We start from the raw sequence: 14,434 nt of genomic DNA, 5'->3' as shown, positions 1-14,434 counted from the left end.
CAGGCTGCTTGCTTAGTGATTTGCGCAGGTTTACAAATTCTGTGCCATTGATAGTTGCAGACCGTTCGAAAGTTATCAGGAAGGTTCCTGAGACGGTTACCTCTGCGTCATCATCTGTTCCGACGCGCGCTGTCGCTTCGTTGATAACCACGACGCCGTCATCCACAGGCATTATCGCTTTCAGGTGTCTAGGTTGAGTGTGGCAGTTGGCGATGTTTCCCGCGTGAAGGGAGCTAGCACAGGTTTGGCGCCGTGCTCGTTCGCAGAAGGTGTTATGCGTAGTTACGGTGCATCCAGTAACTGCAAAGGTATCCTTTTCGCATTCCGCCAACGTGTCTTCGTCGAGTCGCAGAATGGTTTGTTGGTGTGAAACGGGGTAGACGGAGACCTTTTGGCACCTAAACTCAACTTTAGGGTAGGCTATTAATATGTGGATAATATTCTCGGACTGAAGGACCTTGATCTTAGAAGCTTCTATTAAGCTAATGCTTGCTTTTGCCAACGTTATGGTGAGTACTAAATTTTGAATTTCTGTGTTCAGTATTCTATTTCTTGCCAACAGGGTCTCGAATAAATGAGGAGTGTCAACCAAATCGCCTTTGCGGGAACTGATAATTTTATTGATAGTGTCCGTTAGTCTGTTTATTTGTTTTTGAGTTTCGGAGTTTATTAGTATCTGTTTGGAGTTAGCCTCCACCAACTGCGTCTCTGTAACGCGGATCCTTAAGAAATCTGAAGCATCAGGGGTGCCAGCAACAACCTTCAAGGCAGTGCCTAAGAAATCGAGGCTTCGTGCAAATCTGTGATGCACTTGAAGAACGGACAACAATGTTCTAAGGTGATCTGTATCTACGTCTAGTAGTTTGCGCATATGCGACTGTGGAAAGGAATCGGACAGTCTTTCCGTCTCGTCTATCATACTAACAAATTCGGAAATGTTACTTGAGTGCCTCAAGTAGCTACGTTGATCGAACACCAGTACTTCCCCGTCTAAGACCGGAATGTAGTTGGCATGCGAGAAGTCGGTGATCCGAGCATTTACCGCTGCTAGTGCCACAAGCAAAGTGAGTGGAAACCTGAAATGGACGAACAATATAAGACGGTGTTTAAACTCTGAGTTGGCTTACTAGCTAATTGTGGAGGAAAACTTATTTCAGGTTGTCCTTATGGACCACCCTCCCCTTAATGAGGACAGACGTTCCCAGGTCTGCTTCGACCTTTTGTTCTGAGCATAAGGGAGTTAACTTGTTCCCTAGCCTCTTGTTGTTCTTCTGGAACACCTTTTCTCCTACCTCGAAAACGCGGTTTTGCCTGGATGCATTGCACCTTTTGATATTGTCTTGCTGTGCCTTAATTAGCCTGTTTTTGACGTTCCCGCGACGATCAGAAGCTGCTGCATGAACGACCTCAATTGGTTTCTCGAGGGTTACTGAGTGCAAACTTTTGTTGTACTCTATCGTAGCCTTTAAGATTAATTCTGTAGTGTCGCTGATTTTCTTGTCTAAATTGAGGCATCTCGCAATTTCGGTCAGGGTGCTATGAAAGCGCTCCACCTGGCCGTTTGAGGTGCTGTGAAGCGGAGCCGCATTCACAATGCAAATGCCGTAGCCGTTTCGGAGCATCGAAGTGATGGTCTCGGAATTGAAGGCCGCCTCGTTATCGCAATAAATTGTCTTGGTTGCGGGAAAAAGGTTAACAATTTGCAGTAGAGGGCTTGTGACATCAATTATCGTTCTGGATAATATCGGTTGGACGACTGCAAATTTTGAGAATTTGTCTATGCAGGTCAGGCAGAACTGTTTCTTGTCTGTCGAGAAAATGTCAATATGCAACATTTCACCAGTATAACTTGGTATAGGCGTTTCGCCGAGTTCTTGTTTCTTCGGGTGCCTATCGTATTTGGCTTTAGTGCAGACCCTGCAGTTTGCAACCACTTCTTTGGCCAGACTGGCCATATTGGGAAAATAATAGTCCCGAAGTACTTGTTTAATGTTTTCCTGAGCTGCTCTGTGCGCTCGATTGTGCTCAGCAGTGATGATTTCTAACTGCTCGTTTTTGTCCGTTATATCTTGCACAAGATTTTTGCAATGCCAGAATTGGGTTGCAGGGAAATACAAAATCAGGTCGTGTTGGAAACTTGCCAACGTGGGAAGATCGCAATGTATTGCATTAACGACTCCAGAATTCACAACTTCTTTGAGGGTTTTGAGAATTGTGCTCTTGTCAGTGTAACTGATCAAGTGGCGTGTTTTGCTGCGAAACAGCAACAAGTTTCGCTTTAGCGGAAAACGCGATTCCTCTAGGACAATCTGGTTCCTAAAGCAATTCAAAGGTTTGTCTGTTGTCTCGACCGTGTAGGTCAGGGAAAGTTCGCTGTGAACGGTTGCAGCGTCCGAACGGGGCCCATCTTGCAGAGCATTAATGTTTTGCCTTGAAAGGGCATCCGCCACCAGATTCTCTTTGCCCGGTTTATAAAACATTTTGGCATTGTGCCGGTCAATGTAAGATTTACATCTTTTAATCTTGGAATTCGTGTTCTTGTCCGACACAGCGAACGTGAGCGGCTGGTGGTCCGTGAAAATGTTAATTTCCCTAGAACCGTACAGAAAGTTCTCCAATCTGCCTAAAGCCCACACAATGGCCAGCAATTCTCTTTCGTTAGTGGCATAGTTTTGTTCGGCCTGTTTTAAGGCGCGAGAAATCATTGTTATTGGCCTATTGCCTTGGGAAAGAACCGCGCCAATTCCACTGGCCGAAGCATCAGTGGTTAAATCGAACGGTTTCTGGAAGTCTGGATACATTAACATGACGTCTTCTGATGCCAAAATACTCCGCAGACGGTGAAATGCATCGCGTTGAACTTCATTAAATTCAACAGGGATTTTCTTTGATACGTGCCTACTAACTGAACCATTTTCCCCTTTAAGTATGTCCGATATCGGACGCGCTATAGCGGCAAAGTCCTTAATAAAGACCCTATAGTAGTTGGCTAACCCCAAGAAGGACCTAACGCTGTAGACATTCTTTGGTTCAGGGAATTCCTGAATGGCTTTAACTTTTTTGGGGTCGGATGTTGCTCCGTCTTTGGTTACAATGAAACCCAGGAATTCGATACTTTCCATGAAGAAACGAGTCTTTTCGGGGCCTACACGCATGTTTGCGTCGATTAGACATTTTAACACAATGTTAATGTGTTGAAGGTGCTCCGTTTCGTTTTTAGAAAAAATTATGACGTCGTCTACATAGACAAAGCAAATCTTTCCTATATGTTCCCTCAGGATATCGTCTATTGCCCTTTGGAATATGCTGCTTGCATTGCGCAGGCCGAATGGTAGGCGACAGAACTCGTACTTGCCGCTGCTTACTGAAAATGAAGTCTTTTCGCGGTCATGCTCCGCAAGGTAAATTTGATGGTACCCCGACTTTAGGTCGAGGGTAGTGAAGTATTTCGCCTTTCCTAGATTTGCTAAGATCATGGGGATGCTCGGCATGGGGTAGCGGTCCGGTATGGTTTTTTCGTTCAGTTTCCTGAAGTCGATTACCAACCTTTTTTTTGGGTTACCGTATGAGTCAGTGCCTTTTTTATCAACCACCCATGTTGGGCTGTTGTAAGGCGATCTGGAGGGCCTGATTATGCCATCGTCCAGTAATTGTTTGACTTCTTTGTTTATGAAGTCAGAAACACCCATGAGACTCGGGTATCTTGAATACACAGGCTCGTTGTCTACTGTTCGGATTGTAGCGATAACAGCAGTATTAAAAGGGAGAGCTTCGTCTGCATTTGAGAAGGCTCTTTTGTTTCTGAGTATCATGTCCCTGAACTCTTTCTTTACGGAAGGGGGGACTACGATGTCGTTGACATCGGTGAAGTTCACATCAGCACATTGATAGTACTGGAGTTTTTCGGATGTACTCTGGTATTCCAGAGTGTTTTTTGCCAAGTTCAATTTGACTCCGGCTTGTGTTAGGAAGTCGAAGCCTATGATGGCGTCGAAAGAACTTAGGGTATCGAGGAGAAAAAACGGGGAGGTATGTTGGAAAATATTCATCAAGCATTTGCGCTTGATTTCGGTAGACCCGTGGATCGAGTTTACCGAGAATGACTTGGCGACCGGCGTTATGGTCTTTAGCTCTGTTAAGGGCTTCACATAATTTTTTGCCGCGCCAGTGTCAATCAACATCTTCAGAGTTCTCCCAGCCAACCGTCGTTCAATGTACGGAAGCCGGGAGTGTTCCCTAAAAAATTGATCGAGTCGTCACCAGGTGCGTACTCGTTCTCACTCTCTAGTTCTTCAACTGCCTCTTTGGCCGCCTTCTCGAATTCAGTTACGGCTTCTTTGGAATCTGATTGTATGACATTGTTAACGCGTTGTCGTCTTTGACCTGTTGAACGGTCTGACGAATTCTTGCGTTTTGGTGCGTTGGACTCATTAGCCTGACGCTTGCTGTAGTCGGTTTTTTGTCTAAATCTGGAGGAAGAGTCAATTTCCATGGGCTGTGGAGCCTCAGTTTGATTATCTTTAGGGGCCGGGGGTTGGGGACCGCCCTTTTGGCGTTTCAAAAAATGGGGATTTCTCTCCTGATTTTGCTCATCTTTGTTAAATCTGGTTTGTTTGCCTTGGGCACGGTTTTTGTTACTTTCAGCAATTTGCGCTCGGTCTTGCAAGGCTTTAGCGTAAGAGTTCGCGAACATGCTTCTCTCAATGCTAGCTTCTGCCTCTCTGGCAAGGGCCAGAGCGGATGGTAGATCTTTTGGCTGTGCAGGGAACACAACCGCTCTCAACGGCTTCCTAAGACCGGAGATAAAGGCGTGCAAGGCGTCGTCTCTGACCTCCCGATTGAGCAAATCCGCGCCTTCTTGGTCGTGAGACATTACAATTTTGTTAGTTACGAGCGTGAGTTTCTTTTCGACGTCATCGTAGTATTGCATCAGGGACATTTCGCCCTGCGTAACTAACTCCAAACATTGTCTCAGCAAGCGCAAGGATGTTTTGTCCGAGTATGTGCAATCTAGCCTAGCTAGTATTGCATCGAAATTTAGGACAGTGTTGTGAGACACTAGTAAGGCTCCAGCTGGGCCTTTGATTTTGTTCCTAATGATCGCTACCGCTTGGTAGTGTGCAGTGCTCTTTGGATAGTTCTTGAATAGTTCGTACGCGTAGATGGTTGCTTGCCTCCACGCTACATACTCATCCTGTACGCCGGAGAAATCCGGCACAGATTTAATAATGTCCAAGGGAATATCGCATTTGGCGTTAGGATCGACGGATATTTTCTCGTATGTGACGATTTGCGGCGCCTCCACCTGCAAACTCTGTACTTGTGAAGCTAAAGCGGTTATTTGTGCTTGAAACTGATTTTGTTGTTGCGCTAAAGCTTGCCTGATGGCACCCTCAATGAGATTCTGAACTTGAGCCAGTTCCATTTTTTCAGTTACAACGGTATCTGCAGGAGTAGGATCTACTGAGCAATTGATTTCCCCCTCCCAGCTATCGTCACTATTATATTCGACTTTTATCTCCCTATAATTCCAACTCATTGGCTTATGGTTGGCACTTTTCAAACTTAGGCCGATCGAGAGAGATCGGCAGGTAACGCTGTTGGCAATAGTGGAAACTGGTGAATCTTGGGGTATGCAATATTTATTATAAAAAATTGTTAGGGGTATGCAGCAAAAAATATAATGCTGCCGAAAGTATGCAATAATTATTCGTTTAAGGTATGCAATGCTTTATTGACAAGGAACGCTGGTAAAAGTATGCAACAGTTTTTAGTGAAAGTATGCAATGATTTAAAGGAATGAAATGCTGGCAGAAGAGAGCAGCAATATTTACTTTACTTTACAAGTTTTTTTAAAAAAAAAAAAAAAAAAAATCACACGTATCGGTACGTGGCGTTCGTGAATAATTTCTTCAAACTGAAATCACTTATGAACTTACATGGTATGAGTTCCTATTTATTGGTTGGGCGCCAGTTATCAATTGATGTATGTTCTGTGATGTAACACAATGTTATCTTGGGTAAGTTGCGTTGATCCCGCGCTGCCCTTGATCCAAATATGTTCTCCTTGATCCAGTAATATTACTGAAGATTATGTTTTGAAGTTGGCTTCTATTGCTGGCCTTGGGCTCAGACAATAACGAAAGATATGTTTTATCGGCAATGCCGGAGCAGTATATTTATTTCAGCGACTTATGTGTTGTGCGCCTCATATAAAACTGAAAACTAGGGGACAAGCAAATTATACAAATACCCTAAGCCTCAATGCATCACGCCATCAAAGCATGGTCGGCAAGCCGACTCAGCATTCCATGCAGTGTCAGCTTACCGCTGCTGGTCGTTCTTAGCGCAGAGCGCTGAACTCAGTTCTGGCGCGTCAGCATTGTTAATACGAAGCTACTTAGTTGCTAGGGCAATATATTTATGCTTAGTTGTTAACTTATATGCAGCAAACACAGTCGTAACGACTGCAAATGCATTTATCCGCTTACTAAATACAAATGATTAATATACACAAGTTAAACTATGAGCCGTTAGCAAATTATAAAATATCCGAAATAAACAATAAAACTAGAGCCAAAGATGTTATGTGAAAGTTAACAAAAAATTTTCCAACGCTTTTTAATAAACAATTTAAAGAAATTTGTTGTCAATATACAGACATATTCGGACTAGAAACCGATCCAATTACATATATAATTTTATACGCAGAATCTAAGATTAAAAGATGATGAACCTGTGTATATACAAATTTTATAGAAATCCTCATAGTCAAAAATTCGAGATTCAAGCTCAGGTCGACAAATTAATTAAAGATAAAATAGTCGAACCTTCTGTTTCAGAATACAATAGCCCATTGTTACTAGTAGCAAAAAAACCAATAGATAAAACAAAATGGCGATTAGTAATTGACTATCGTCAAATTAATAGGTGGAGAAAAATATTTCTCTTGCCTTGTCTTGATGTCAGGATTTTATCAGATTGAGCTAGAGAGAGCAATAGTTCTTATCGCTTCACTCGATTGCCATTTGGTTTGAAAATAGCGCCAGATTCATTCCAAAGAATGATGACTATTGCATTCTCTGCACTTGAACTGTTACAAGCACTCCTTTATATGGATGATTTGATAGTAATCGGTTGTTCCGAAAAACACATGCTTTACAATTTAATTAGTGTTTTCGACACGTGTAGAAAATACAACTTGAAGTTACTCCCTGAAAAATGTTCATTTTTTATGCATGAGGTCACATTCATGGGACATAAATGCACAGATAAAGGAATCTTGTCAGATGACAAAAAGTTTGATGTCATATTAAATTATCTAGTCCCTCATGACACGGACAGCACTAGACGTTTTATTGAATTTTGTAATTACTACAGACAATTCGTCAAAAAACTTTCCAATTATTCTAGGCATATAACAAGATTTAATAAAAAGAATGTCACATTTAAATGGACTGATGAATGTCAAAATATATTTGAATATCCTAAGGCTCAACTAGTAAAACCAACTCTTTTACAATACCCAGATTTTCCAAAAGATGTATAAACACGGATCCAAGTAAGTAAGATTGTGGTGCAGTGTTAACACAAACCCATAATGGAATTCAACTTCCGGTAGCTTACGCATCGAAAACATTATCGAGAGGAGCAAGAGTTAACAGCTATTCATTTGGCAATCACCAATTTTGGACCTTATATATACGGAACCCATTTCGCTATAAAAACCGACCATAGACCACTAATATTTTTGTTTTCAATGACAAATCCTAGCTCTTAATTAACGCGTATGAGACTTGAATGTAATGGAATGTAACTTTACCTAAGATGCAAAGATAATTTTGTAGCCGATGCATATACAAAATATTGTCCTGAAAGTCACAACCACACACACAATTGAAGAAATAACATCTGGCTCGCGACGAATGCCGCGATCTACTTGTGCGCACATCCACACAACACAAACGTATGAATGTTTGTAGATCTCGGGGTTTTGTAGGAAGCTATGTGGGGAGAAAGAGATGGATGCAAGTTCGCGGAGCAATGAGTGAGATCGAGGCACATGCATACACATATATGTTTTTGGGCTGTAAGGATTTAAAAATGGCAAACAAACATATATTAAGAAAACGCATCATCAGCCGCGACGTTGTGCGCTGAGCGCGATGCGCCTTCATACTGAACGTTAGGCTTTTGAGGCCCGCGTTCGGCTGCCACTCTCAGCAGTATTACTCTATCTGGGCACACTAAAATGGTCGCAGGTATCCTTGGGGTCGCCTCGATTTTTCGATTTTTTTTGTTTCGATAAAAAGGGCCATTTGGTATGTCTATACATTGTATGGTTAGTGTTACCAGGTACCAAAGTAGACAAAAATTCTGCGCAGTTGGTCGAGAGTATGCCAAACCGAATAAAAAGTGTAATAGCTAATAAGGGTCTGGACAAAATATTGATTTTGAATCATTTTTAATTTTTTTTACTAAAGGTGCAAAATTGTACACATGCGTTTTGTTTTAGTTTTTTTTGTTTGAATATTTTGCTGATTTTTTTTTTGTTTTTGTTATATACGCCAATTTGTTAGGAATTAAATACATATTATTGGAAAAAAAAGTTTTTTTGATTTGCTTCATTCGTTTGAATATTATTGACTCACAAAGTTCAAAGTGTCAACTATGGAAACACTTTTGCTCCCTACTGTATATATATATATATATATATATATATATATATATATATATATATATATAACTATATATCAGTATATATATATATATATATATATATATATATATAACTGATTGGGACGTATGACTTCAATATTTCGTTTATTGTTTCAATACAACCCCCTCTATGGCACTTAATTATTTATTGTCGATATGAGTTTGTATTTGGTAAGACAAGTAATCTACCAAAATACTTTAATAGCATAGGTAATATTGAAGCTACATATAACATAGAAGATTACGCTAAAGAAAGTAAATATAAATTAGAAGTAGCATACAAAAGAGCAAGAAAAAAATCGCGAATAACATTTGTATTTTTTTTAGCCATCCGATTGGGCTCACTCACTTTTAAAGTACTTTGTTCAAATTAATTTGAGGGGTGTTTCACACTTTTCCAAAAACGTATTCCTCCTTGGTGGAAATGGGTGTCAAAGATTTGGTGGGTGACGTTTCGCGCATGAAAATTCATTTGAGACGTGTTTCACATTTTTCGCAAAATCTAAACTCCTTCGGTAGAAATGCGATTCAATGATTATTTGGGCGAAGTTTTAAGTGGTGTCCGATTTGCTTCAAACTTATTTTTAAAGCTCTACATAAGAACTTAATGCAAACGTGTTTCAGCAGTTTGGAAAATTCCACCCACAACAGTGGTTAATTAGCGAATAACGTTGGTATGAAACTTTTTTGTTAACCATCGGATCGGTCTCAAACTTATTTTCAAAGATCATTGCTAAAATTCATTAGAGGGATGTTTCACACTTTTCGAAAAATCCATTCCTATTTGGTGGAAATGGGATTCAAAGATTTGGTGGGTGGCCTTTTGCCTTCAAATTCATTTACATCTACATAAAAAATCATTTGAGACGTGTTTCACATTTCTTGCAAAATCTAAGCTTCTTCGGTGGAAAGTGCATCTCAAAGAAATTTTTTGAGAATTTAAAGTTGTGTCAAACTTATTTTCAAAGCTTCCCAGCTCTTACGGTTTGGGCTGTGCTTTGATCGCCAATCAGTCAGTCAACAGGACAAACAGTTTTATATACAGAGATAATGAATACGTGTTTCAGCGATTTGGGAAATTCCTTTCGAAACAGTGGTAAAATGACGGAAAACGTTTGAACTTATGAGTGTAGTTTGTTTACTGTCCGCTCAGTTTCAAAAAAAAATTTTAAAGCTATTCGAGAGCATTGATTTTATAACATAAGTGCCACGGGCAAGGCCGGACTATACCCGCTAGTGTTTAATATATATGTGTAGTTACAATCCTTATTGCAACTAATTAATTATCACTGCTCGTGAGCAGCGAAATTCGAAGAATTATATATTTGTTTCGAATGTATTTATTTGCCGCACAGGGTACTTATTATAATTTACAAAATGTAATAATGTTGCTTGGCAGTCAGCTCGAAATAGTTGTGCCTCGCTTGCGATCAAACGAAAAACTAAAACAATATGCAAAACGAACGAAATTGAGCTCCGCTCAGAACGATGGGCAGCGGGCATCAATGCAGGGCCGATGAAAAGAGTAGGCAGCAACTTACAAAGAGCTGACATTATTTGTTCTTAAGCTGTAATTATGATTATTGTCTTCTGGTGTTACTGCACGCAGCCGTCGCTGTTATCTCTACCGGTCACTTGACCAAACAATATATAAGTAACATCACTCCACTTTGTTACGTCATTTTTTAAAAGGAAGGAGATCTAGTATGCGCATACATCGAGGGTACACTGTACCAAGAACTGAGCATAAATATAACAGCAACTTTTTGTTGCATTACATAAACAAACCCAATTCAAATGAGCGTGAAATATGATCACTTATGAACTACACTAAGTCAGCATTCCCACGTTGACCGCCAATAACATATATAGTGGCATATTCGCATGAATGCACAGTTATAGTGACAAAGATAAGAAGGCAGCCTAATTGCAGCTGCGAATCTGCAGGCGCCTATCGCTTGCAAAACCATAAATAGAGTTAAGCAAAGCAATAAAACATTATTCAGATAATTGCAGCTGCATCCATACAGAAAAGCAAAGCAATAAACAACTTACTCATATCCCGAGATCAGCTTTAGAACTGTAGCTAATGGCCACTTCACCGGCGGTAGGTTCTCATCCTTTACGAGGACGACATCGTTGATGGAGAATCCTGGCTGAGGAGAGCGCCATTTGGAGCGCTGTTGAAGAAGCGTTAAAATACTCTTCGCGCTAACGGTCCCAAAATACTTGTTGGAGGTATGTGACGCGCTGAAAATAGCTAAGCCGATTGAAATTAAGTTTCGGTAGATCAGGCTCAATGTATGACGAAGATGGCGCTGTACCCAGGAAGTGTGCGGGTGTCAAGACGTCAAGATCATCGAGATGCTCTGAAAGTGGAAGTAATGATCGAGAATTAATAATTGCCGTAATGTGGCAGACGAGCGTGCACAGCGAATCGAAGTCCAAGATGGAACGGCCGACAAAGAAATGAAAATGGTGCTTCGCAGTCTTGCAGTAATGCAGCATTTCACGGGTGGCCTGTTGCCCACTTCGCTCTTGTAGAAGAATGGTCCACAGTAATCAACGTGACCATAAAAGGATACGATGTGTCGAGACGATCAGCTGGTAGATCTGCCATTATGTGCTCTGCCAATCGTGGCTTGGCACGAAAATAGATTGTGCATTTGGCAATAATACTAGAGACTGTTTTACGACCGCCAATGGGCCAGTATTGGAGCCGAATTGAAGCCAATACGGCGCGAGGTCCAGGAAGTAAGTTTCGTTTATGAAAGCGGATTATGATTGCTCGGGTCACAGGACGCTGGCGAGAAGTCCAACGAGTTTTTCAGCCGTCCACCGACGCGGAGTAAGCCGAAGTCGTCAAAGAATGGCGCGAGAGAAGCCATTGAGCTAGACCGTTTGACGGGCCTTCCTTCCATCAGTGCCTTGAAGTCATCGCCAGGAGTATCTATTTGCACTGACCACAGAAACAGATGTGTGCCATGATGCACGTTGCCTACAGTTACCTCAGCTTCTCAGATTCGATTTACAAACTTGTAAATGTAAGCAAAGACGCGTTGCATCTTGGAGAACGAGTTGATGAACTTGCAGCCAATCGAGGGATCAAGTTGCGCTGCAGTTACGCGTAATACTTGGTGTCAAAGTTCTGGCAAGGATTCGACAGGTACACAGGAGGCAGGCCATTCTTTCTCTTCTTTGCCGAGAAATTATATCCGCCGGGCTTAATTCATTTTGAATATGATGCCATTCCATGCCAGTGGTGAGCTCTTGAATGGCTGCGACCCGATTGGCAACGAAAATATTGAATTTTGAAGCATCATTGCAAATCCAAGCCAAAACTACAGCAGAGACTGACCAACAGTAGTAACGACAGTTAAAAACTTTCACTTGGTAGATTTCGCTGAGAAGTTCAGCCAAAAATGCAGCTCCGCACAGTTCCAGCTTTGGTACAGTGATGGTTTCAACAAGCGCGACACGCGGCTTTGAACACAAAAGATGCATGCTCCATCAGCGCTCCGGCTGGCATAATAAAAGCCGTGAATCTCAACTGTGCTGTCTGATGAGAATGCACGACGGAGATTCTGGAATTGCTGAGTATGCTCAAAATCAGCGCAGAAGTTGACCCAGGATGTGCTGGGTCCCAGTCCAGTTTTTCTCTTAAGAGTTCCTGTCTTTAAATTTTAGATTTCGTTATTACAAGGCCAACAAGACCAAGGGGGTCGTAAAAACGAGCAATTGAGGACAATATTGATTGTTTTGTCAGTCTCGAGGGTAGGCTCAGTGGAGAAAATGAAAAAAGAAAGCAGTCTGAGGCGAGATCCCAAACGAGGCCTACCGTTTTCGTGATATCGCTGCCATCCTTCAACTTAAGCAGTGATTCTCTATCCTCTTCCGGTATGTTTTGGAGTACAGTAGCGTTGCTAGAATACCATTTTAGGGAGTGCTTTCTGTTCATCCTTGACCAGTTGGTGCATAGCCCGCACTGAGAGAAACGATGCTGGTTTAGTGCCGTAGGTAACGGTGTCTAATTTGTAAATCTCTATCTGCTGATGCTGAGAATCACGCTACAGGATTCATTGAAGATAGCTGTCTGCTGGTTCGACTGGTACGCATCGATTCATTTTGCATGTGTCGCATGTGAGGGCGACTGCAAATGTACGAAAACGCATCAATATCGAACACAGTTTCGGTTGGATGGTAGGACCTGCCATCAGTGCATCATTCAGTGAGTGTCCAGTGGTAATAGCTGCCGAACCATCAAATCCTCCTTCAGCACGCAGTGGTGTGGCAGATAGTATTTGCATTGGCCCAGTGCATTGGCCCAAGTGACATATGATTTAAGTCAAGATATTCGTTGATAAATGCTGCATACTGGGTTTTCAAAGTTGGATTGCGATCTAGTTTCCTTTCTAAATTAAGGAATCGGCGAAGCGCCTGTTGATAGGAGTCACCCAGCTGATCCATGCTTAGTCGAAGCGGTAAACGAACCGAATACTCGCCAGTTGGCAGACGCTTGACATTGACCTGAATTTGTGCCTCGCAGTCACGCTCCTCCCTGTTTGTTGATGACTTAGGCTCGGTGCAAGATTCCAGCTCCCAAAACCGACGGATTAATTCGACAATCTGTTAATGCGAGTCTACCAGCAGACCTGGATTCATCACTAATCGCCTAGCCAAGCGATGATTTTCCTGCATGTGGAGCGCCTATAGTCGCGACCCAACCAAAGCGAGTCCTTTGCAGTATCGGCAGTCCAGCACATAGTTTAATCTGGCCAACACAGAGCCGATCGAAAAACAGACTGGCTCCGATCAGCATGTCGATTTGCTGAGATTTGAAGAATTCAGGATCAGCTAGTTGTATGTTTGGCGGAATGTTCCATGATGCAGAGTCAAGATTAAAGCCAGGCTGATTATCGGTGATGGATGGTGCAATCCATGCCGGGATGCATGTGGAGTATTCAGACGAAATTGGACATTGATGTTTACCGAAAAACCATCTGACGAAAATGCTGCATCACCAATGCCAGAAACGACTGCAGTAGACTTGAATTTGCGTAGCTGGAGCTGATGAGCAAGACGAGAGGTGATGATGTGCAATTGCGACCCAGAGTCGAGCACCGCACGGCAGGGCACCAAGGAGCCAGCGCGATTCTTTACATCGATGACGGGCGGCAGTGGCAAGTAGGAAAACATCGTGCTTAAGATGCTGGTCGATGGAGAGTGTCGTCGACGACGTTGCGTCCAGGATGTTTTGAGATGAGGTATAAGTTTCGGTTTCTTGAACATTGTGTAAGCTAGAAGCAACGCTGTGACTGCTTGGGTTGCCAAGATGCAACAGGCTATGATGTTTGCTTTCACAGACTCTGCAAGTGCTGGAGCCGCAGACTCTAAGTTGAAGTCCCCTTTGCAGGCAATTAATGCACAGCGCAAGCCGTTTGGCTTTTCACAAACGTTCTTCTACTACTGTTGCTCTGGCCCACCTAGGAGCCAGGCGTGTACATTGCCGTCGCATGATCCGCATTTTCCAGCATTTGACAACGCTTTTCAATGAAAGCTGTAAGCCGTTCACATGATGGTATGACGTCCAACGGCGCATCATCCTCCCAGCTAGCTTGCGTGGTGCTATCTAGTTTTTGCAGCAGTGCGTGTACCATGATACAGCCGGCGATCTGTTCCACACTGCCCATCGATTTTAACGCACGTTAATGAGAGT

The 14,434-nt window shown here is 42.4% G+C and overlaps 1 protein-coding gene across 1 annotated transcript; it reads right to left on the bottom strand.

The window, feature by feature from the left end:
• Positions 1–10,769: 10,769 nt before the first annotated feature.
• LOC138911632 (uncharacterized) lies at positions 10,770–14,007 on the bottom strand. Its single transcript, XM_070211013.1, has 4 exons — positions 13,708–14,007; positions 13,439–13,627; positions 13,210–13,344; positions 10,770–10,898 (listed from the first exon to the last, which is right to left on the bottom strand). The coding sequence occupies exons 1-4, from the start codon at positions 14,005–14,007 to the stop codon at positions 10,770–10,772; spliced, it is 753 nt and encodes a 250-aa protein (XP_070067114.1).
• Positions 14,008–14,434: the final 427 nt, after the last annotated feature.

Source organism: Drosophila virilis, unplaced genomic scaffold, assembly GCF_030788295.1.
Source record: "Drosophila virilis strain 15010-1051.87 unplaced genomic scaffold, Dvir_AGI_RSII-ME tig00001750, whole genome shotgun sequence".
NCBI classification, from domain to species: Eukaryota; Metazoa; Arthropoda; class Insecta; order Diptera; family Drosophilidae; genus Drosophila; species Drosophila virilis.
Note: the sequence above shows the minus strand (reverse complement) of the source record. Positions and strands in the feature narration are given on the sequence as shown.